Genomic DNA, 25839 nt, shown 5'->3' with positions numbered 1-25839 from the left:
TATACTTCTTTGTAACCTGCTATTGTTATAAGATTTTCACATGATCGCAAGTCATGGTCTCTAAAGTCTTTCCTCACAGCTGCCTGAGAGATAGGGCGTGAATTGGTAGCTGGCTGAGGACTTTAGCTGGCAGTCTTGTAGATAGAATATTCTGATAACTTTTCTAGAAAGTTTTGAAGGAAGACATACATACCACTGAGAGATGGGACATAGAGAACTGTATGTGGTAATTTTTCTTCTCTTTTCTCATCCTCAGAACAAAACTGTGAAGTAGAGTTAATAAGATTTTCCCACTTTTATAAGGTGACAATATTAACATAGGAATCCCCAGTATGCTTGTCTGTACAGAAGTTAAAAAGCTAAAAGGGAGGCAGTGTAGCATAGTGAGTGGAAAGAGCACGGGCTCTGAAGTTAGACAGACTGGATTTGAATCCCAGATCTGTCCCTTATTAGTTGTCTCTTCTTGAACAAGTCACTTTCCCTCTCTGAGCCTTACCTGTAAAAACGGAAAAGGTAATATCTATCTTACAATGGTTTGGGGCAGATTAAATAAGACAATTAAATAAACATGTAAACATGCCTGAGAAATAGATTTTCTTTCATGTTAGTCCTCTTGTTCCTACCCCTTGCCTCTGTACATGCTTGTGTGAAGGCTTTATCAGCAAAGAAAGTTAACGGTGAGTTAAGAAGTATTTGTTAAGAACTTGCGGTGAACTTATAGGCCATGTGGTAGAAAGAAAAGAACTTGAAGACCTTTCCCTTCCAGAAGCCTATAATCTGTATGGGGAGAGAAAAATTGCATGTAAAAAACTAATGGCTGCTAAGTAGGCATAGGAATTTAGAGAAGAGAAAGATCTTTTTAGACTGGAATAATGAGGAAAGGCTTCATGGAGGACGTAGGAATTGATGCAAATATAGGCTGCATAGAAGTATAATACATTATGTAGCATTATTTTTATTCTAAACAGAAATGTTTTTCAAAGACTATATAAAGTAGAAAATTGACTCTTTTTTTGGTCCTCAATCTAGTTAGTTATCTTAAATTTGAGTAATTTAAAATTCAACAAATAATATTAAAAATAGCAATATTTTATTTGCATTCTCTCTGTACACTATATATAAAGCCCTCTATTTAATTTTAAAAGGAAGATATTTAAATTATTCTTAATCTAAAACAACACAGTATCCAGCCTACACAAGTCTCAGGAAAGGGTGCTCTTTGTTCCAGAATGGAATGGTCCCACAGAAAAAGCACTGGGTACAGCACAGCATATAGATATCTGGAATGACCAAAACAAACTGAAATTGTCTGTATGCGTAATAGAGAAACCTGTAGACTAGAGGGGTTTTAATGGTAATTTAAGAATCAGGAAAGATTCTATGCATTTTAAAAATAATATGGATAGAGAACGGGTCTTTATTAAATTTATTAAATATTCTTAAACTATAAATATGTATACATGTATGCTTGTATGTATGTGTGTATTATATACATGTTTGTGTTTTCTTGAAAGAGGTGTTTGTACTCAGGCCCCATGCTATTGTATCATCATGGAATACTGTGCCCATGGACAGCTCTACGAGGTTTTGCGAGCTGGCAGGAAGATCACGCCTCGACTGCTAGTGGACTGGTCCACGGGAATTGCAAGTGGAATGAATTATTTGCACCTCCATAAAATTATTCATCGTGATCTCAAATCACCTAAGTGAGTTCTGGAGCTAGTTTTTTGGCCATTTTGTTTTATTGCTTTGTTATAAATAAGGAATTTTATCAGCCATAGTTGATGTCTTTAGACATCTTGCTTTCAGTTCAGTTTAAGTCAGCACAGTGGGTAATTCTGTTTGCATGTTTTGGGAATTATTGTTGACCTACTTACGTACTATATGGCAGGTATGTCCATGCACCTGACACTGGTTTCCCGTTTTTGTTGCTTTTTAATGGTAAAACTGTGAAACAAAATTCATTATTAACTGAAGTATTCACTTTCCATCATCTCAGATAATTAATGCCAAACTTTCCCACTTGAAGACTTGATTTGTTGTTTTCCAAATGTGTTCCCAAAAAAACAATTTTTTAAACTGAGTTTCAGAAATGTATACAACAGGATAAAAATGGATGAATAAGAAACAGAGGCAAAGAGAAAATAAAAACATTAGAACTAAAGCTTGTTCACAAAGTGTGTGCCATAATATTCTGTGCAGTCCTTGGAGGTGGACTTCATATTTGGCTTTGAGCTTCCTAGAGTCTAGGCAAAGAAGAAAATAAAGAGTTACAAGGTTCACAATGTCCATAAGCTAATATAAACTGGTCATTTAAGAGAAGCAGAGCTGTTTCTAGTAATCTTTGTTTTCAAAATGATTCTTTGGCTACCAATAATCACTTTAAGAGGAGTGTGTATTCAGTTCCCCAAATTGCGTGAAGGAAAGAAAGGAATTGATAAAATGGTATATTTCAGCGTAGCTCCTATTTTTAAAAATTATTTTTATTATTTCTTATCACATCTTGGTTTAGAGAACCAGAGAAGAATTAATCTTTTTTCAAAAACATATTTGTATAGTGCTTTCATTGTTTACAACATTTTTTAATATCCATTATAACATCTGCTTTGATCTTGGAAAAAATTGTGTGGAATAGACGCAGCTAGTAGCATTATTCTTATTTTATATAAGGAACAAGTTAGAGCCCAAAGTTATGAAGACAGGACTTGAACCCAGAACTTTTCGAGCAAAGAGCACTGCATTCTATCATCATGTGAAGGTGAGGGATTCACAATGAATCCTGCCTCTTCTCCGTGGAAGATACAAATCAGTCCTTGATTATAAACTTCAAGCAGCTCTTATTTATTACTGTAGTTCTCAACAATGTTTATTACATTAGTTCATGAACAACTTCCTCCTTGCTTTACTTGCATATAAACTTTATTATAGTGTTCATTCCTTCTGTTCACATTCTCAACACAACCTGCTCCTTTTGTCATCGCTACATACACATAAAGTACATAAATACTTGCCAAAGGCTTCTTTGAATGGTCTCCTCCTTAGCCACCTTGTTCTCCTTGAGAATTAGTTTTAGAGGACAAAGTCAGGAAATTTTAGAATATATAAAATCACATACTACTCTCTTTAACTCCTGTCATTTAAAGATTAGAGTAATAAGTTGGTTACCCAGTAAGCCTTTCTCTCTGTTATCAGTACCACCCGAGCCCCCGGCAGCTGTGGCCTCTCTGGGTTCCAAGATAACTTTGAGAAGACGAAGATCAATCTGGCTTGCTGTAAAGAGAGATTTAATTACCTACGTTAAATCATAGGCTCTGTGATGCCAACTTTGTCTCAAAGAAGATTTCACAAAAGTTCCAACATCATATCTTCTTTAGTCTCCTCGCACGTCCATTCCCTCTTGTCATGCCAACAGGTCCCATAATGAGCAGCACAAAAGAGGCAGAAGAGGAAGTTTCTAGTGTTCTTCTTTCTAGGGGCTTATCACCTTTTCTGAGTTTCATCAATTCTCCAATTATTTCAGATATCCTGTGGTATTTTAATCCTTATACATTTTCACCAAGACTAACACCATTAAATCAAAATTCCTAAATTATGTAAGTTTTACATATCAGGTGCAAAACCAAAAGTAGGATGTGGATGTAGGTATCCTAAAGCAATTGTAAGCCCTGAACTGTCTGGTAAATAGAGAACCATTTGACATTGGCAGGGAGAGGGACAAATGTGAGGTCCCTGATTCAAACAGAGAAGGGAGGAGATAGATTGGGAAGTTTTCTGTTTTCTAGCCACCTCAATTCTGATCTTATTTGACTATTAGCCTTCTTATTGTTAAAAATAGGTCTCAATATCATTAAGCCTCTGAAACCCTAACTCATCAACATTCTAAAGTTTTAAACAGGTTATTGCAAGTAAACTCAGTTTAGTGTGTGAGATGTTAATACTTTGGATTTGACTGGTACCAGATTGTATTCATCTTCAGGCTAACAAAAGCAGCGTGCCCCAGGTCGCATTTCAGATAACTACTGTGAAAAGTAAAACATGACTTGTGTGGAATCTACTTAAGCTTAAATTTATTCCTGCTTCTCCTTATCAACATTAGTGGAATCCCAGCATACTTATTAGCCTTTTAATGTAATGAATCCCTAGTGTCATGGTCCCATGCCTGATTTCAGTTGGCCATGATTAAACAGTGTTTTAAAAGAAGTGTTTTTCTTAGTGGGTTGTCTGAGACCAGCAAGGGTGGAAACCAATATTTACTGAGCATGCATGCTTTACGTATCTTACCTCATTTAATTCAAACAAAAATTCTATGGCCGTTATTACAAGCCCATAATCCCTTATCCAAAACTCTTGGAGTCCGATGATTTCAGAAAGGTAACATAGTGCATTACCTTACAGCCCCAGCAAAGTCTGGGGCAACACTTTATAATCAGACACATTCATATATCTGTAGCAAAACCTATGACAGTCACACAAAGTGGGATAAAGTGAGTTTGCCTTATACATAGGAAAAAAATATTTATGCACCGTTTTCAGAGCTTTTTGCATTTTTAAATTGTGGATAAGATACTGTGACCTGAATTGTCTCCATCTTCCAGATGAGAAAACTGGCTTAGAACAATTAAGTAACTTGGCAAAGATCACACAGTTAGCAAGTGGTGGAGGCAGGATAAAACCGGGTGTAAAAGGCCCACTGTATGCTATGCTGCCTCACAAGTATGAGTGATGCTGTTTCTAGTGTATAGCTAACGCCCCAGTAATGTTGGAACTCGCAAACTGAATTCTACCAGGTAGGAGGCAGCAAAAAAAAATCTTCAGTTGCCAGAGTCATGGTTTTCGTTAGTACTAATGACCTGGATGTTTTCTTTATTTCTTTTTAAAGTGTTTTAGTGACTCACACAGATGCAGTCAAAATTTCAGATTTTGGTACATCTAAGGAACTCAGCGATAAAAGTACCAAGATGTCCTTTGCTGGCACAGTCGCATGGATGGCGCCAGAGGTGATACGCAATGAACCTGTCTCTGAGAAAGTTGATATATGGTGAGCAGCACTACTGTGCCAACTAGAAAGCCTTTTCCCACTTTCACCCTATTAGCACCTTCCTCCTTCAACACTCTACTTTCCCAAAATATTCTTTAATGTTACTCACTTCTGGTTGATTTCAGTTTCATATTATCTGAGGTACTACCCAATATGATGATACTTGGTAGGAAGGATTGGGAGAGGAATTAGGGTGAATCCCATTCAGTAAGTCATCAGTTTTGGGGCCCTCAGAGAATATGCTGAACTTTCTGGAAAATGGAAAATTTACTTCAAATAAACATTTAGTATAAAAGTCTTTCTGAAATGTATTACATAATTCTCACCTTCTTAAATAAAATACACTAAACAAAGTTTACCTGTTCTTGGTGACTCAGACCATCATTGTGTATATCAGTGACGTCCTTTGCTGTGATATGGTTATGCGTTTTATCAACTTTTCCTCTGAGGTTACAAATCTTTGCTATTAACAGTAGCAGTTTCTTTTCTTCCGTCCTTAAAATGGGCTACTAATAACTTTTATGCTTAAAACCAAAATAATAGTGTATATTAAAATTGCAGAGTAAATAAGATAAAGTAGAAATGTGGGATCATTTGTAATTTGGGTAATGATACCAAAGTGTCCTCATTAGGGATTACACCAATTTATGTTCCCAACAGAAATGTATAAGAGTGTTTTCTCAGTCTCACCAACAAAATGTGTTAAACTTTTGGACTTTTGCCAATCATATAGGTAAAAAAATGGTATCTTAGGTGCAGTTTTCATTTGCATTCCTCTTCTTATAAGTAAGCTAGTACATTTTTTTCATATGTTTACAAACCATTTGTAATTTCTTATTTGTGAGATATTCTTATCCTTTGCTAGGCTCTCTGATCTTTATTCTCATCAATTTATAAGTGTATTATATATATTAAGGAGATTAGCCTTTTGTGTATGTGAATTACAGATACTTTCCACATTTTGTTATTTTGCTTATAGTGGAGTTTTTTTTCCATGCCAGATTTTTTTTTTAACGCAGTTTAATTTATCAATCTCTCCTTTTATGGCTTCTGGATTTCGTAATTAGAAAAACCTTTACCACTCTAAGATTATTAAAAAAAAATTCCCATGTGTCTTTCAGGATTTTTGTGGTTTAATTTTTCACATTTAAATTGTTAGTTCATTTGGAATTTATCTTGATGTAAGATGAAGTATAGATTTAATTTTTTCCCCAGTTGTCTCAACAGCATTTATTGAATAATCAATTTTTCTCCACTGATTTGAGATGTCACTTCTATCAAATACTCAATTCCTATATGTGTTTGACCTATTTCTGGTTTTGTATTCCATTCCATTACTCTGGCTGTCTATTCATGCACCAGGATTAATTATAATATGTCTTAATATCTGGCAGTGTTGGTTACTGATTTTTTTTTTCAGAGTTTACTTGGCTGTTTCTGTTTTTCTTACAGCAGTATTAGAATTTTAAAACTGGGTATATATTTGATTAGAAATTAATAAAGAACTAAAATACAAATCAGTCTTTCTGAAATGTCTTCCATACCTGTCCTGGTACTGCTGTAGGTCTTTTGGAGTGGTGCTCTGGGAGCTGCTGACAGGAGAGATCCCTTACAAAGATGTAGACTCTTCAGCCATTATTTGGGGTGTTGGAAGCAATAGCCTACACCTTCCGGTTCCTTCCACTTGCCCTGATGGATTCAAAATCCTCATGAAACAGACATGGTAAGAAATATATTTCTCCCAATATTCTCTTTTATCTTCTTCCTCAAAACCATATTTAAAACTTCTCTAAAGCTGCAGGGAAGTCTATAATGTGTATTTGGAGTGAATCACTTGGTAGTATCAAGACTGGGAGCCTTGGAGGTATTTATAAATAAAGAATTTCTGGGCCGGCCCCGTGGCTTGCGGTTAAGTGCACGCGCTCTGCTGCTGGCGGCCCGGGTTCGGATCCCGGGCCCGCACCGATGCACTGCTTCTCTGGCCATGCTGAGGCCACGTCCCACATACAGCAACTAGAAGGATGTGCAGCTATGACATACAACTATCTACTGGGGCTTTGGGGGGAAAAATAAATAAATAAAATTATATTAAAAAAAAAAGAATTTCTTATATCTTGAAATAGTAGGCCTTAGTAAATGGTAGCTATTATTACTTTGCCACTCCTAAGGGATCATTATTATCAAACAAGTCACTGATTCTGGAAATTTCCATTTCATCATTAGAGGTATCTCATAATTACATCTTCCTTTTGCTCTTCAGTGCACCAGCACTGCCTGAGATATAGCCATGCGTGGAGTCAAAAATGTTTTCCACAAAGTAGAATAGAATCTTTATCCTCCTGGACACAACTTATGAAATGCTCAAGCTGTCTTTTTTTTCACTTTTAGGCAGAGTAAACCTCGCAACCGACCTTCTTTTCGGCAGACACTCATGCATTTAGACATCGCATCTGCAGACGTACTTGCCACCCCACAAGAAACTTACTTCAAGTCTCAGGTAAGTCTGGAAACTTCCTACCAGGTGCCACTGAACAGAGAGACAGGGAACTCTCAATGAGAAAGAGTAACTCTTAGAAGAGGCCATTCTAATTCTTATAACAATTACATTAATTAACTCTATTCATTGTGAAACAATAGTTATGATACCTCACACGTATGACGTTTTGGAGTTTTTAAGCACTTAACATATATTATTATCTCATTGGAAAATAACATGTATCAGAATGTCATCCTCCTAGTGGGATCTGATGAAAGTGTTGAAGAGGAAAAGAGGATATGAAATCTGTAATGTACACATATGTGAATTAGAATTACTGCTGACCTTCATGAAAGTATTGCTTTCCTTGAAGTAGAAAAGCTAACGTACAGAGGAAGGAAGTGAAATCCCAGAGAGAGCCCATGATAGACCCAGAGAGAACCTTTTCTCTAACTTTATGCGTCACCCAGTAGCACCAAATAAGATATAATTTAATGTATCTGTTAGCCTTTACTGCATTACAAACCATCCGAAAACTTACGGCTTAACACAATAAGCTTTTGTTTAGCTCACAGTTCTGTGGGCAATTTGGGCGAGGCGGTTCTTCTGCTGGCTTTTACTGGGCTCACTCACATGTCTGCAGTCAGTTGCCAGGTCGCTGGGAGGCTGGCAGGTTCTAGAAGGCCTCAGTCACAAGTCTGGAGATTGGCTGGCTCTTAGCCAGAGCAGCTCAGTTCTCCTCCAGGTGGCCTCTCATCCTTCAGCAGGCTAGCTTGGGCTTGGCTTGTTCACGTGGTATTCTCAGGATAACAAATGCAGCAAGAGAGCAAGCCCCAGTGCTCAAGATTTTCAAGCCTGTGTGTGCATCGTGGTGCTAGTATCTCATTGGCCAAAGCAAGTCATAGGCGAACCCAGATTGAAAAATAGACTTCACCTCTTGACGAGAGAATCTGCCACGCACATTGTAAGGGCATGGGTGCAGAGAGGGGAAGAATTTGTGACTACTAAATAAAAATGCTATAAATGTCATAAGGCTTGGTGGTCTAATACTATCAATATGGATGGGGAGTGGTGGGAGGTAAGTATACGGGAGGTCCTTATCCCTACCAGACCCAGGCAATAGCACAAGGAGTAAAATGGGATGAAACTATGGCTTCTGAAGTAAATGTGATGATCCTAAATTACAGCTTTATGCTTGCAGAATTTAACTACAGTATTACCTAATTTTTTCTCGTATAGCTTTGTCTCACTTCGTGTTACTGTGTTTCTAAAATGAATTTTTGTAAGATGAATTCCATCTCCACATTGACTTCCAGTATCATTTCAAAGATTCATTCTCAGAAAAGACATTTTATTACCAATTGGTGTCTCAGTCTACCCCTTGTAGCCCCCCGTCTCCAGTGGGTGCTGAGTTTACCTACCAGGAAAGTATGTGTTAGAAAAAGATACTGGACTGGGAGAGGCATCATCACTCTTGGGAGTTAAGCCAGTCTTCACATATGCTTTTCTACCTGTCCCGACCCGGGGCTTGGAGTACTTGCTTCCTTGGCATCTGATAAACAGACACTCTGTGCATCAGACTTTGGGGAATATCCTAATAAAGGCGCAAGGTTTTTTGCAGTTTCTAAGTAATGATAAATCAGAGACTCTTATCCTGTTCTCCAAGTTCCAACACACTTTCTACTATCCACAAACTTAGCTCTCCCCACAACTGTGTCTTTATATAGTCAGGCTTACCCCTATAGTTTTTTAGTGTTTCTGAGGAAGTATTATGTAAGTAAAGTATTTCATTTTAGAGAAAATAAGAGGAGGTAGGAGGTTGACTTCATGCCATTTCCTATGTTCTTTGATATACATTCAGATAAACTCCATTAGAACTATTAAAACTATTGCCTATATATTCAAATACATGTAGGTGTGGAGCTCTGGATAAAAAAATCTGTCAAATATCTTCTTCTGTTAGTATTCAGAAAAAGACTTAGGCCCTTTTGTGAAACGAAGGAATAATAGTGAGTACACTCTAGGAAATCTTTCAAAACTTTAGGATACGGTTGCAGTCACAGCTTTGCTTCCTTTACAATAAAACTATACATACCATAATTTTTCGTGAGACGACTAAGTTGCAAGCCGTTGAGACAGTGTAACTGCAGATACTTGGAAAACTTCAAATTCTAAACAAATTTTGCTTGAGTGCTCCCAGAGTATCACTTCTGAAGCCAGTGCCAAATTTTCTGAGCCCCCGCCATATGCAAAGCACCGTGTAGTGCAACTAAGCACCCACAGTTGGTATCTGCACTTGTATGAACTTACTTTTATCAATACATGCAGTCTTCAAATTGAACTCAGAAAAGAAAAGGTTCTTTTGGAGCAAGAATATGAAAGGGAGAGGAAGGGGAGGAGAAGGAAGGGAAGGGGAAAACTTAGTACATTGGACATCTTTTAATATTCATTAATTCTTCCACATTTTTCTCCCAACATAGAATTTTACCTCTCCTTAAATAGCCCCAAATCTGCTCTCCTTGCTAGCTCCTAGGATTTTTCAAGTACTTACAAGCTGATTTGTCTCTGGGTCTGAAATTCAGACCATCTCTGGCTAAAGATAATAAAGTATTTATGAACTAACAGACCATCTCTGGCTAACAATAATAAAGTATTTATGAACTAACTAGATCTGGGAAAAACAACAGACCTTTAGCCGAAACCCGTGTCCTTTGATCTTGGATAAGTCACTAAATTTTTCTAAACCTCTGCTTACTTATCTAAACAATGAAGATAATCTTATCTTCCCTTGCTTGTGGAGTTTTGGTGAGGATCAAATGAGACAATAACAATGCAAGAGTACTTATTGTAAACTGTAAAGAACTGTTGGATTGTAAGATGTTATTACTCACCTCCCACAAAGCTATAAAAATAAGCATCCTTTGGGTTATTACATTCTGGGTACCTTTTCTTTTCTTGTTTTTTTAGTGAGGAAGATTGGCCCTGAGCTAACATCTGTGCCAGTCTTCCTCTATTTTGTATGTGGGATGCTGCCATCGCATGGCTTGATGAGTGGTATAGTCCACGCCTGGGATCCGAACCTGCAAACCCCGGGCCACTGAAGTGGAGCGCACTAACTTAACCACTACACCACTGGGCCAGCCCTTCTGGGTACCTTGTCTGATGAACCCTGAGATGGATAGGATGGCAGCTAGGGAACTCCTATTAATTGTGTTTTGACTTTATCCTCCCCCAGTGGGGAAGAACTGGTTGTTTGGCACATGGTTTTGCCTTTCCGTAGCAGTCTTGTACCTGAGGCCTCGCCTCCTCCTGCCTGCTGACACAATCCTCTCAGCGTCAGTTATCAGTCAATGGTTGTTTTCCACCTTCTCCCCAAACTGTCAGTCAAAAGTGCTGCCGAGAGCCCAGCTGACTCCTTGCTGAGAGAAAATGTTTCATCTGTTTCTCATCAACAGCACATGTATAAAGATGCAACATATATAGAACAGATGAACAAAATAACCAATTTCAGTACAATATTAGATTCTGCCAAAGCTATTGCTTCATTCCTAGACAATAACCCATTTCTCCGCGTAGGCAATTATTGCTCCTGGTATTCAATTACACTTGATATCAGTCTCCAGAGAACAGTTTAGCCCAGTCCCGGATCCCAGCTGCACGGGGCTCATGTGCCCTGATGCTAAGCTCTTCCACCCTCTGCACCACTCTAGCTTCCTTTTCAGGGCCACTGTGCCCACCCAGAAATGCAGATTCTGGGAGTTGCAGAGACACTAAGCTCATTATAGGGACAGACTGCTGCGTTAAGAGTCATCTCGTCATGAGCAAGTAGGTGCTTCGGCAGAGGCTGGGCACTGATACCTGGGGAGGCAGTAAAGAGGACTCATGTGCCGCTCAAGAGTTGGACTTGAAGACGTCTAAGGCTTTTGTAACTCAGAATCTATGATTTCCCCCTACTTAGCCCCTCAGCATCCTGCTTCTCTATTCCTCAAGCTAGGTTGGAACTGGCTCAACTTCTTTCTTGACTTTTTAAAAATTGTGGTAAAATATATATAATATAAAATTTGCCATTTTAACCATTTTTAAGAATACAATTCCGAGGCATAAATTACATTCACAATGTTGTGAAACTGTCACCACTATCTATTTCCAAAATTTTTTATTACCCAATTAAGCATTAACTTCCCATTCCCTTCTCCCCACAGCCCCTGATAATCTCTGTTCTACTTTCTGTCTCTATAAATTTGCCTACTCTAGATATTTCATTTAAGTGGAATCATTTAATATTTGTCCTTTTGTGTCTGGTTTTCAGTTTCACTTAGCATGTTTTCAAGGTTCATCTATGTTGTAGCATGTGTCAGAACTTCATTCCTTTTTATGGCTGAATAATATTCTGTTGAATGGATATACCACATTTTGTTTACCCATTCATCTGTCAATTCAACTTCATTTGATATCTATATTATGGGAGAGAAAAGAAGCAAGGTTTGGGTGCTAGAGCTTCAGTCTTCTGACTGAATATCTGGAAGACTGCAGAAGACAGAAACCTAAATGTTATAGCCTTTCCCAGGCCTTATCTGGACATACAGAGGATCCCACTAATGGTAATAACCCAAGTGTTACTGGATTTTTCCCTTACCTGCTTACACAGGACTTAAGTACCTTGTGAAGTACCTTCTACTTCCTCCCTTCCACCCCCCACATACATTTTTGGGGGAATCCCCAATGAAGAGTGGGGATCTTAAATAGCCTCATTATTAATGTCTGCTGTGCTTTTCACTGACTCTGACTAGACACAGCAGTCTCCCGCCTAGCATCTGCTGGGTGTTGCTTTATTGGTTAGCACTCTTTCCTCCTAAAAGACTGCAGTCCCCACCAGGCATCCAGGGGATGCTGCCATATCCTTAAGGCCCTGCCATCGCCCACTGAGAGCTGCTATTTCTTGGTGTAACTGAAGCTCTGGACTTCTCAAGACTCCAAAGCTGCACGTTGTCCTGCTCACACAATGAACTCTTCCTTTCCCTGTGGTTACACTTTGTCAAAGGTAACAGAATAGTGCTGGTTGTGACCCAGTGTTTTACAGGTATTTTAGTGAAAATGAGAAATGCCTCTCTGCTCCTAAGATGGTGGCTTTGTTATAGGTCAAACTCATACAAGAGTCCTCCTTCCCTCATAACGTGTTTTCTCTCAGAGGCTCCTCAGTCTCTCTGCAAATTGGCTTCCGACTTGCCCACCCTCCATTTCTTCAGATATGCCGAGACATGTCTGAATTGCAGATTAAGTGCAAACTGGAACTCAATTACATAAAAATTCTAAGTATATGTGATGGAACTCCAAAATTAACATCTACCAGTTACACGATACCTTTGGGGAAAAAACATTGTTAATCAGTACCTGGCGTTTTCCCAACTTCCTGTGCCTTCTTCACAGGAGGGAACCTCTTTTTGAAAATCTACTTTCTTATTAGGTTTGAATCTTCAGAAGGTTCTCTTTAAGTTTCCCACTCCCATAAGCTATCAGGAGGTTTATTTCCTCCAGAATTAAAAAAATCTGATCTGTGATATTTGATTCCTTACCACCAGAGGGAGGTATTCCTTTTCCTGGTCCCCTTCTGTAAGTATTGTGCTAGGATCCACTGACATGTTTTTGCACAAAAGAGGATGCCTTAAGGCCCAAATTTGGCCCTCTCTCTTATCCTTTTTTGGTCCAACAACTCTTGATTGTCAATCTTTGGCCTCTTAAAGCTCAAATACTCTTCCTACTTCATACCTCTGATCTGTTGACTGAGAAAACAGCATTACCTGGGGCTCAACCAAACCTGCATTTACTGCTTAGATACTGTCAAAGACTGTTACCAAACAATGGGTAGTACATTCTGGGGCTTGGCTTCCTGATGGTATTTGGCAGGTTTGGTGCCCGAAGGTCAGCTGACTGACAGAAATCTCTCTCGAATGGTCAGTTGACAGACATATATATAGATGAAGATCTAGCATATTATAAACAGGATGATCAGTTTCTAAATAATTATAATTTCCTCTATAAAAATAAATGAGAAATAGAAACTTTGGGGAGAAACCTTCTATAAGTTCACAATTACTTAAGCATAACTTTCTCTATGATCTAGAGAGATCATTTTTAACATGAATCTAAAGATAATAGAATAGATCTAGAGGAAGATTATACAATTAGAAACATTTAGTTACACATCTAGCATTCACTGGAAATTATCTTAATCTCATTAGCTTCTTGGGACAGTAGTATACACATAATGTGAGGAAACATCTCCTTTAGCTGTTTTTCTAGAAACTGCCTGTAGACCATATTCCAGCAGAGATTTCCTGCCCCTTAAAATTTAGATAAAATTCACTTGAAATTCCATGCCCTGTGGAAAGTCCAATATCCTTTCTAACACTTCTGTGAATTCCTGGGAGATTTATAATTTCATGGCCAATCTGGCTCTGCCTTCCTAGAATTCCTGGCCCCCATCCCTACCGTCTTATGGTTGTTCCTTTATCTTTGTCCTGTCATTGACTCAAACATGAAGGTCAGCATCTTTCCTTCATTTCTAAAAAAACAAAACAAATAAACAAAAACATTCATCCAAAGTCAAAGTGAATGTCAGAGACTTTACTAAAGCTTTAGGAAATTGGAAGAAGCTTACATTTTGAACAACTTAAATCACATATTAGACATCCATCCCTGTCCTAAAAATTTTGTCAGACTACAAAATTGTTTAGCCATGCTCTTTTTCCTCCTCCTCCTTCTCTTTTTCTATTCTTTCCCTTACCCTAAATTCCTGTATAATTTCCTGTGTTTTTATTCCCATCTCCTGCTGTTCATGCCCCTTGGGTCTTCTACTCCAAATATTTTCTCAAGATATATTCCTAAACAAAGCCCAAGAATAATTCTGGTGCCAATTGTAAAGATGATCATAGTCTCACTGACACATACGTGTACCATATGGTTATCAGAGCTGATTTTTCTGGCCAGGCTCTCTCGGCCATCATCTTGACTTAAAATTGAGCTCTTTTCTTCCAGAGGTGATGGCTAATATGCCAGCTGTGATGTTTCTGGTGGCCAGTACTGCAAGGAAACTGGAAAAGAGGCAGCATCACATGTTGGACTAAATACAGAAAATGGAGTGAGGTGTGGGGTGGAGTGTGCAGATATTCCAGCATGAGATATTTTGCTGTCAACCAATAGGTATTAAGCATCTATTCTGTAAGGCTCTACAGTAGAACCATGCAGGAAAAAAAATCTTGTACATGATCTTATGGTTACATCAGGGATTGAAACTCCTAGAATATTAACAAAATTTAATTTGTCCTCCCCCAGGCTGAATGGAGAGAAGAAGTGAAAAAACACTTTGAGAAGATCAAAAGTGAAGGAACTTGTATACACCGATTAGATGAAGAACTGATTCGAAGGCGCAGAGAAGAGCTCAGGTCAGCTGATCTCTCCTTCTCCACCTTCTCGTCCCCCGGTCTTCAGATATTAGCAGGAACCCTCTTTGTGAATCACCATTGCACTTTCTACACTCCTTTCACCTCTGCTATTTATTGTTATTCTCTTTAAAAGTTGCCCTAAAAGTTAGCCCTCCTTTGTATCTCTGTCTTATCCTGTTCCCCCAAGTCTGTCATCCTCCTTTATTACATCTCTGCAATTCCTGGAGCGACACTATTTGTTCATTCAGCCCCTGTCCTAGGTGCCATGGAAGGCCAGAAATTTATAAGATGTGGTCCCTGGTATCAAGATGCTTATAATCTATTATGGGATACAAGACATAGTTGTAGATAACCACTATATTAGGCAGGATCTATGCCATGGATAAGTATAAATGAGTGATCATGGTGTCAGCTCTAGCTGCATATTTCATTAACATATATTATTCTGTATTCTTATTAGGAGATTGCCGACATGACACAAAGTCTACAAATTATACACAGATCACCTTCAGATTTTATCTCTGGCCCTCCTGGCTATTCTATATGGCAAGATGTGGCCCTTAAAGATAAACCAAGTGGAGAGCTTGGATTTCCCATCTCCCACTCCATCTTGTCTGAATCATTGCATTGGACAAGGGAACCTTAAATTTAGAGGGCCCTCAGAGAAATGCTTTTGAGATAAACCATCCTGGTTCTTATTTCATTAGAGCTGTCCTTTGTCCTCCCCCAAATTAGTCAGCTTCGCTGATCCTGTGTTTTCTTTGATAGGCATGCTTTGGATATTCGTGAACACTATGAGAGAAAACTTGAGCGAGCTAATAATTTATACATGGAACTGAGTGCCATCATGCTGCAACTAGAAATGCGGGAAAAGGAGCTCATTAAGTATGTATCCAGGGCCGGCCCCATGGCTTAGCGGTTAAGTGCGGACGCTCCACTACTGGCGGCCCGGGGTTCGGATCCTGGGCGCGCACCGAGGCACCGCTTCTCCGGCCATGCTGAGGCCGCATCTCACATACAACAAGTAGAAGAATGTGCAGCTATGATGTACAACTATCTACTGGGGCTTTGGGGAAAAAAAAAAAAAGGAGGAGGATTGACAATAGATGTTAGCTCAGAGCTGGTCTTCCTCAGCAAAGAGAGGAGGATTAGCATGGATATTAGCTCAGGGCTGATCTTCCTCACAAAAAAAAAAAAAAAATTTGTATCCAGCCCACTGTCTGTTCTTATTGATTTGGGTCCACCAATCAGCAGAAATGTACTGCTCTTCCAGAACGGGCAGATATTTTATTCATTCACCCAGCATTCATTAAGGGATATGCTGTGCACGTGTCCCTGCCCCCGGTGAGGTTTACAGTTGAATGGAGTTGCTGCAAAGCTGGTTATAGAGGAACATGCACTTGACAGGCATTTGCAACTTCACCCCACTGAATGGCTCAGAGAAGGGGTCTTCATTCCAAGAAGAGCTCGGTGTGGATGAGTGGGAGCTCATTGACCACTGTGGAAGTAAGGTGGCTGGTGAAAGTGGTTTAAGATAATTCTGATAATGACAAGAAAACCCTGGGGTCCTGAGCAAAACAGCAACTGAAAATAAGTAGGACTTCTACCATTGTTTTGTGTCTCCCACAAGGTGTGCTGGGGAAGGGACGATCAGCCTCTGAGTCCATCTGTGAGCTGAAGAGCACAGTGAAGTCAGATTAGTTTGAATTTAGTATTTTTTTTTTCCCTTTTTAACCTGAATATCAGGCTTATTATTCAAATAGCCTGTATCTGTTAAGTGTGGCCAGAATCTGGGTGGAATTAGCCTCTGAAAACATTCTGCCCATCTTTTCTGTCTATAGTGACTGACATGTGGCTTTTTCTTTCATTCTGCAGGCGTGAGCAAGCAGTGGAAAAGAAGTATCCTGGGACCTACAAACGACACCCTGTCCGTCCAATAATCCACCCCAATGCCATGGAGAAACTCATGAAGAGGAAGGGCATGCCTCACAAACCTGGGATGCAGACCAAACGGTGGGAACTGGTACCAACCTGATATGCAGATAAATGGGAAAATATCCCCCTAAAAATACATTATCAGATGATAGTGGGTGTGGCACTCTGTTCCTCATCATTAGCACACTTGCCTCTAGATAAAACAGGCAGGAAGTCGAGGAATCTAACCTTTACTATCTGAGGCATAGGTATTTATTTTCTTAGCGTGGAATAGCAAAAACAGAAATAAACTGGGGGCCAGACAGACCTGGATTCAAATCCCGGCCTTGCCTATTATAAGCTGTGTGATTTGGGCCAGGTCACTTGACCTCTCTCAACCCCATGGGTAAAATGGTATCATCATAGCACATGAGATTTCTTTTTCTATTTTTGACCCCTACTGCGCAGAATTGGGTTAATCATAATTCTTGATTTATGCAACATTGGTCCATGCATATCCCACTTTTATTTATTGATTTAGTTCTTTTTAATAATGGAATAAGTGCCTGTAAATCCACCACCAAAAACAAAGGCAGAGGCTTTGATAATGACCTACATCTAACCATATGGTTCCCCTCATTCCCCTCCTGCATGGGACTTCTGTGAAGTTTAAATAAGATAACATGTGAAATCACCTAGCAAATCACAGGTGCTAAAAAATGGGTTTTTGAATAGTTAAAAAAAAAAAAATTGCCCTTTCCCCTAATTACAACACATTTTCCTTATGTTAGCTTAACCTTGGAATGTTCTTCCAGTTTTTATTACCAACCTCTGCCACAGCCTCATTCCTCCCAAATAACGGAGAGTTTGACACCATTCCAGCTAAATTACTGTAAAGGAAAGAAATATCCCTAAACCTGGGATGTAGAGCCAGCAGTGAGACTTGAGCTAAATGCAGTAAAAATAAAGGTAATGAGAAAATGCAACCCAAAATGTGTTTAAGGCTTTCAGAATGGTGGCCATTCTGCCATAGCAGAAAAATCTAAACTACTAACGAGGAGCTACGTGGATTAGTTCCAATTTTGCTTTTGCTTGCTATGCCTGACCATCTTCTGGTCAAGTTCTGAGAAACTGTTTTCAGACAGCATCCAGCGAAACCTTCTGGCACCCCGACGCCTCTGTGTTTGGTGTGCGGGTTAGGGACTGAGTCCGCCGGCTGGCTCCTCCCTGCATTCTGCCCACGGCTAAAACTAAGATCACTGGGGAAGAAAGCAGTTTAATTTTTCAAAATATGCGCTCATCTTTACTTTTATTTTGGCTGTGAGAAAAATGTGGGAAAGAGTTTGACACCACCAGTAGATGCTTAGTCAACACGCTAGGGACTTGTCCGGAAGGCAATCTGGAATGGGTATTAGAGCTGTGAAGAGCTGTGCTTTCCATTGACTACCCCGTGAAGGATTTAAGTTTTGGATTATTTGGACAGTTCAATGATTATCAAGTCAGAAGTCCAGTGATCTCTGAGGAGATCAGAGAGGAGAAACCATCCTCTATCCTTTAGCCTAGGTTTCAGTCTGTGTTTGGTTAAGGACTAAAGAGAAGAGAGTCAGAGTTCAGTTGTGGATCCACCAAGCCTGTCACAAGTGAGTGTAGTCCAGTAAGATAGTCTAAATACCTCATAACAAGGAAACTCTTGGAATGGGGGAAGAACTATTCCTTAGTGTCCAAAAACTTGGGTTCAAGTTATGAGTTCTGCCACTTACTAGCTTTGTGATGGACACAAGCCAGTTAACCACTCTGATCCCTCAGTGCCCTTATCTGTAAAATGGATATTGAAATAGTAGGAAACAAGTTTTTTATATATTGTAAAGTGTTTTGTAAACTGTGAAGTGCCAGATCAATGTTATCCTCTGATTTTGGCACTGCCAGCTTCAATAAAAGCAGCCTTCACCTGCCTATGACACTTCCACTTCAGCTCTCTTTTAGAGCCCACCGTAGCTGATTACTGTGTAAGTAGATGCCCGTTACTGGGCTTGGAGCTCTCTCTTGCCTCAATAAAAGCCCCAGGGCCTCCTCAATCCAGATACTTCTGTGGCACAAGTTAGCCAGCTGACCATAGAACTGTGAATCTGAGACAGGACACTGCTGATGGCAGCACAATACCCCACCCACCTTATAAACAAAAACACCCGGAACTTCTGTGCTAAGACAAGCCTTTAACTGTTCTTCTCCTGAAAGAAAAGAAAAACCCATCTCCTACTGCCTGATGCCTGCTAGTCTCCTATGAGCCCTGGCTATTCAAAGTGTTGTCCTCAGTTCAGCAGCATCTGAGAGCATGTTAGAAATGCAGGCTCTTAGGCCCCATCCCAGACCTGCTCAATTATTTTAACAAGCTCCCAAGTAATTTGTATGCACTCTCAAGCTGTGCTCTGACTATCCAATAAGCCAGACTGGAAATTAGGAGAGGCTTCTTGTCTGGATCTACCAGTAACAGGCTATGAGACCATAGGCCACTTTGCTGGGCTTTGGGTTCCTCATCACGTAGGTGGAGGCAAGACTATGTCTGTGGTTCCCAAGCAAGGTCTGGGACACCCTAGGACTTAGAGGTGTCTCAAGGGCTACTGCAGGGGTAGAGAGGACGAGGAGGGGGAGCCCTGCAGAGAGGGGCTTCTGCTCTCCCACCTCCCTTCAACTATTCCACTATGTCTGTTTTATATGCTGGCTTCTCATAATAATTCATTTGAGAGAAGGATTCTGTTCTTAAAAAAAAATTGGAGGCCCTCCAACTCTGAAATCTCCTGCTGATTTGTGTCTGTCTAGTCCCAAAGAAGGCGAGGCTACTCCCTGGTGGGAAGGAAGTGGTGATTCTACCTGGTATTCTGAATCAGTTCATCAGTTCAGAAACTGTTTCTTGTTTACCTATGTGCCTTGGAGTCGGTGCACGCAAGGTTTACGTTCAGGCTCTGGCTTCCTCCTGCACGTGATCTGCATGACTGGCCCAGTGGGCACTTGAAAACATGGCTGTGAGAGGACCTCCTCCCTTTAGGAGCATGGTAGAATGCCAGCGTCACTCCTCATGAGCCCTTCTCTTACTGGCTTTGCTCAGCCTCTTGGGCTGTGTGCTATCTCCCCCTCCTCTGCCCCCACACCTTTTTCTCCTCTTCTTTAAACATTTTTTGAGTACCTACTATGAGCAAGACTCCTTGCTAGTGTCCTTCACATACAAAGGTGGATATGACATAATCCCAGCCTTCAAGGAGACCATGTCTAGACCATACTTCCTGAATTTAGCCTCTTGCCTAATTAACCTGAGGTTTCTTCCTCTGATTCCAGACCTCTGTCTTTTGTGATTCCTCATGGGATTTATCCAGATCTATCATCAGACAGACTTCTGATCATGGGCAAACACCCATGCCTATGCCGTGGCATATTGGCACTAGGTTGACAGCTGATATTATGAGGAAGAGATCAAGAAACCTGTAGGATAGAATTAGAATTTAAAAGAGATCGAGAGGGGCCAGCCTGGTGGCGCAAGCGGTTAAGTGCACATGCTCCGCTGCGGCAGCCCAGGGTTCGCCGGTTCGGATCCCAGGCGCGCACCGACGCACTGCTTGGTGAGCCATGCTGTGGCAGCATCCCATATAAAGTGGAGGAAGATGGGCACGGATGTTAGCTCACGGCCAGTCTTCCTCAGCAAAAAAAGAGGAGGACTGGCAGATGTTAGCACAGGGCTGATCTCCTCACAAAAAAAATAAAAATAAATAAAAGAGATTGAGTACCTTGGAAAGTGAAGGACAGAATAAAACCCAAAAGGAATAAAAGAAATCCTCTATAAGGGGACATTTAGGTTGTTTCTAACTTTCTGCTATTTTAAACAATACTGTAACATAACATCTTCAAAAATACATCTTTGTGCGCATCCATTATCTCCGTTGGATAAATCCCTGAATGTGTGACTGCTGACTCAAAGGGTCGGTGTATTTTAAGGCTTGGGATACATTTCCCCAAACTTGAATGCGTTTTCATGTGTTTGAAACCAAACCTGTTCTTTTTCCCAGGCCAGATCTGTTGCGATCTGAAGGTATCCCCAGTACGGAGGTGGCTCCCACTGCATCCCCTTTGTCCGGAAGTCCCAAAATGTCCACCTCAAGCAACAAGAGCCGATATCGGAGCAAACCACGCCACCGCCGAGGGAATAGCAGAGGCAGCCATAGTGACTTTGCAGCCATCTTGAAAAGCCAGCCAGCCCAAGAAAATTCGCCCCACCCCACTTATCTACAGCAGGCTCAATCCCAGTACCCTTCTCCCCATCACCATAATCCTCTGCAGCAGCAATACCAGCAACCCGCTCCTGCCATGTCTCAGAGTCACCATCCCAGACTCAATATGCACGGACAGGACATTGCAACCTGCGCCAACAACCTGAGGTATTTTGGCCCGGCAGCAGCCCTGCGGAGCCCACTCAGCAACCATGCTCAGAGACAGTTGCCTGGCTCTAGCCCTGACCTCATCTCCACAGCCATGGCAGCAGATTGCTGGAGAAGTTCTGAGCCTGACAACGGCCAGGCTGGCCCCTGGGACTGTTGTCAGGCTGACCCTTATGACCCCTGCCTCCAATGCAGGCCAGAACAGTGTGGGTCCTTAGATGTACCCTCTGCTGAGCCAGTGAGGAGGAGTACCGACCTTTTCAAGTCACCAGCACACAATCCTCTCTCAGAAAATGCCCAAGGTTCTGAGAAATTGGAAGAAAACAAATTCAACGGCTGTAGGTCTGCATCATCCCTCGGCATCCCTCATCACATCACCCCCCCAATGCTACCTCGAAAAACAAGGCCCCTTCAAAAGGTGAGCTGTAATGACAAAAGCAGTGTGTGTCACTGCCTTCAAGGACTGTCAGAGCCTCTCATGTTATGTGCACTATAAAACATACATAAACAGTATACATTTTGTAAAAGGATGAGATAACAAAAGCATAAATAGAAGTTTCTTTTCCTTTAAATACTTTCTTTCAACACTGCTTCAGTGATGGACTAGGGAATACAATTTGGAACTACTGAACCAGGGGACTGATTCAAATGTATATAATTTATAAATAGATAAATAACCGTATGTATATTAAGGATGTGTAATCAAAATAGTTGGGAAACCACTACCGTAGCCTAGTCCTGAGGGATGTTGCAAGAAGGAAGGATTCCATTATAAAACAAGTTTGGGAAACAGTATCCTCTGTGCCCTCTTGGAGATTCCTAGGGCACATTAACAAATCCTAGGCTTTGAGAAATCATGCAGTAACCTTGTGTAATCCAGCATTTCCCTCACCTGTTTCACCCTACTTCAAAGTATATTTTGGAAAACGTTGCCTTAATTAATATCCATCATGACCCAGCCAGTTCTCAGTCATGGAAACCTGTTCCTCTCCTCCTTGCCCACTGGCTGCCTGAGGTGTATTAGCTGGGAGGCAGCCTACCATAGTGGTTAGAGCACGAGCTTGGGAGTCAGACAGACCTGAGTTCAAAGCCAGGCTCTTCCACTTAGAACCTCTATGAACCTTGATATACTTGTCTATAAAATGAGGCTAATAGGGGACCCTGCCCCATTGGTTGATGTGAAGATTAAATGAGTTAATACATATAAAACATTTAGAAGAGGATCTGGCACATAGCAACCTTCTAAAAATGTTAGCTCGCCTTGCTAATGAGTTAAAAATAAAATTATGTATGAAAAGGGTTTAGCACATGGTAAACGCTCAATTCTAAGTATTGTTTCATCTCATCACCATTCATCAGGAGTTGAGTTGAAGGAATGAAAGAGTCTAAAATGTAAATGAGCATGTTTTGGTCAACTAGACATTTAATAGAAAAGAAGTTGAAGGTGAGGGCTTCTGTCTCAGAACTGTATTTCTTCCCCCACATACAGTGCTGTTGCTGACTAAGAATTCCAAGATATTAAATTGCATTTTGGGTGGTGCAGTGGATTTGGATTAGTCCATTCTCTGCTCCCACCACCCCTACGGCCAATAACATATATTTTTTTATAACAATTTTATCAAGATATAATTCATCTACCATATAGTTATCCCGTTAAGTGTACCACTTAGTGCTTTTATGCACAGAGTTGTGCAACCATCAACCACAACCAATTTTAGAATATTTTCATCACCCCACAAAGAAACCCTGAACACTTTAGCAATCACCCCATTCCCCAGTCCCCTCCCAAGTAACGTGTATCTTTTAATCATCCTCCTGCCATTTTGATGCCATCTATGTGGCATCAGGCCACAGAACACACACCTAATACATTTGGCCTCATTAGAACCGCACCCTCACAGAGCAGTTCAACTTCTCTTTACTGAGATACACTCCCGCGGGTATTCCTAGGGTAAAGTGCTCATCTCAGCAGCCAGAGTCACTTCATCCCTGTCTCTCTTACTCAAAAAGCATATCAGAATACAAATGGGTAAGAGTGACAGTATTTTACAACGGATTTGAAAAGTAAATTATCCTCAATCTTTAGTACATTACTTGGACCCAATTACCCACCTCACAAGGGATTGCAGTAGTACAGTGCATCATGATGCTCTGGGTAAGGACAGTTGATCTTAGTGTGGCTGTTCTTATGCCCTTGAAGAGAGATGGAATCTTCCCTGTGAGGGAGGATCATCTTCTCAGACAGGACACTTGCCCAGCCTTCCAGATCAACCACAGAGCCCTGGCAATCACGAGGCCTCAGATCTCCCAACCAGAGCTCCCTCACGCCTGCCAACATGCTGACTCAATAATGTACTAAGCACCTGTTTTGTATGCAGCGTTGTATTAATGGTAGAATGAGGAATACAATACAAGATATACTCTGACCCTCAAATAATTATGTCTTAGTAGTGGAGATGATATACACGTAATAACTATAATAGTGAAAAAGTGATTGGTACATAAAAGGGGAGAAAGTAATTGTTGGGCTTTGAAGAACTGAAAGATCACTTCTTGGTGGAGTCTCTGTGTCAGAGTCTAGAACCACTAGTGACAATGATTACAAGAGAGCACCCCAAAATGCAAGACCTCTAGTTTTCTCTCTCCATCACTCACCTCTGGACATCTTCATGGAGCCTTCACCTCCATGAGGGCAAAGATAATGTTTTACTGAGTTCTGTATGTCTTCCAGCATCTAGTACAGGGCCTGTCATCATGGACACATGGAAAAGTTGCTAAATGAATGAAGACATATGTTTAAAAATGATACTCTTGGGGGCCGGCCCCGTGGCGTAGCGCTTTAGTGTGCACGCTCCACTGCTGGCGGCTCGGGTTCGGATCCTAGGCACGCACTGATGCACCGCTTGTCAGGCCATGCTGTGGTGGCGTCCCATATAAAGTGGAGGAAGATGGGCACGGATGTTATTAGCCCAGGGCCAGTCTTCCTCAGCAAAATGAGGAGGATTGGCATGAATGTTAGCTCAGGGCTGATCTTCCTCACACACAAAAAAAATGATAGCAAGCTACTACTCAATGCCTTTTGATGATAATTAAATGTTTTACAAGGACTGTGTGTGTGTGTGTGTGTGTGTGAGTGTGAGTGACAGAGAGAGAGAGAGAAATAAAACTCTTTTCTCCTTGTCCTCCTCAGAGTGGAGATGACTCCTCAGAAGAGGAAGAAGGGGAAGTAGATAGTGAAGTTGAATTTCCACGAAGACAGAGGTAAAACCAACAAACACATATGATTGCTTTCGGTGTAATCGAGGGAAATCCTGAGTTTGCCACGCTTCCTTTTCAGTCCCAGGTCACTTTCTAACAGCCAACTTATAGGGAAATTTGAACTCACTGTGTTCATGGTTTCCCATTGCCACATTTTGGTAGCTGGCTGTGCACAGCAGACCCCAGTTCATCGGAATTCATTTCAAAGGAACTTCAAGATGAGGCACATAAATACACATTCAAGGTAACAATTGAGAATATAGTGGGCAGTTTATGAGAGATGGCCATGCTGTTTTTTGGGTAATTCTATTGGTTTCTAGTATACCTCCCTGTATTAGTCTGCTCAGGCTGCCATAACAAAATACCACAGACTGGGTGGCTTAAACAATGGAAATTTATTTTTCACAGTTCTGGAGGCTAGAAGTCCAAGATAAAGGTTCCTGATGAGAACTCTCTTCCTAGCTTGCAGATAGCAGCCTTCTTGCTGTGTCCTCACATGGTGGGAGAGAGAGAGAGATCTTCCTCTTCTTATCAGGCCACAGTCCTATCAGATTAGGGCCCCACCCTTATGACTTCATTTAAGCTCAGTTACCTCCTAAACACCCTGTCTCCAGATTCAGTCACACTGGGGGTAGGCCTTCAACATATGAATTTGGGGGGGACACAGTTCAATCTGCAGCACTCTCCATGAATTTTATACCTCAAATTAATTATAATTAGATAAGTTGAGACTTCCTCAACCCAGTCTTAGAAATAACTTCCTATTTAGCCAGAGATGATAATTTTGCTCGTAGGATTAAAAAAGGACGACACCCCCTACTTCTAGAATAGAGCTGCTCCTGTGTAGACACAGGGAAGGTAGTTTTCCTTCCAGGGAGACTGTTCTGCTAATAGGCCTTCCGTTCTTGAAGAGTAAGGCTCAAAGAATCTCCCAGGAAGGTTTGTGTCCCTGCCCAGAAACAGGAATTCTCTGCAAACCAAGGGACTCCTAGTCCTTTGGTAAATTGTATTCTGCGTCCCCACACTGCACAAAGTTGAAATCTGTTCTCATCCCCTGAGCTAGTCCTGCCGTGTCGTTATTGCTGTCTTATTGTCTTCTTGGACACTGTTTTCTCCTACGCGGTGAGATTGAGCCCGAGTCAGATGTCTTTTCATCCTCTGAACTCATTCTGCTGGCATCACAGTGATGTTACTCCCAGCTTTTGTTCCTATGACACACCATGAACTCAGGCCACCTAATGGCTTCTCACCTTTATTTTTGCTATAATGCAGATTATATTTATGTTT

At 40.8% G+C, this 25839-nt stretch overlaps 1 protein-coding gene across 3 annotated transcripts in view; it reads left to right on the top strand.

Annotated features, from left to right (window-relative positions):
- MAP3K13 (mitogen-activated protein kinase kinase kinase 13) overlaps window positions 1-25839 on the top strand; it is a 164077-nt gene that overhangs the window by 134690 nt on the left and 3548 nt on the right. For all 3 annotated transcript variants that reach the window (XM_058556169.1, XM_058556170.1, XM_058556171.1), the window contains 9 exons: window positions 1515-1706; window positions 4880-5038; window positions 6603-6761; window positions 7427-7535; window positions 14847-14956; window positions 15725-15841; window positions 16832-16969; window positions 20926-21712; window positions 24485-24555. In XM_058556169.1, the coding sequence (XP_058412152.1) occupies window positions 1515-1706; window positions 4880-5038; window positions 6603-6761; window positions 7427-7535; window positions 14847-14956; window positions 15725-15841; window positions 16832-16969; window positions 20926-21712; window positions 24485-24555 (1842 nt within the window). The remainder of the gene's footprint in view (window positions 1-1514; window positions 1707-4879; window positions 5039-6602; window positions 6762-7426; window positions 7536-14846; window positions 14957-15724; window positions 15842-16831; window positions 16970-20925; window positions 21713-24484; window positions 24556-25839) is intronic.

Source organism: Diceros bicornis, chromosome 15 (assembly GCF_020826845.1).
Source record: "Diceros bicornis minor isolate mBicDic1 chromosome 15, mDicBic1.mat.cur, whole genome shotgun sequence".
Taxonomy (NCBI): domain Eukaryota; kingdom Metazoa; phylum Chordata; class Mammalia; order Perissodactyla; family Rhinocerotidae; genus Diceros; species Diceros bicornis.
The sequence above is the reverse complement of the archived record's forward strand: the minus strand, read 5'-3'. Positions and strand labels throughout refer to the sequence as shown.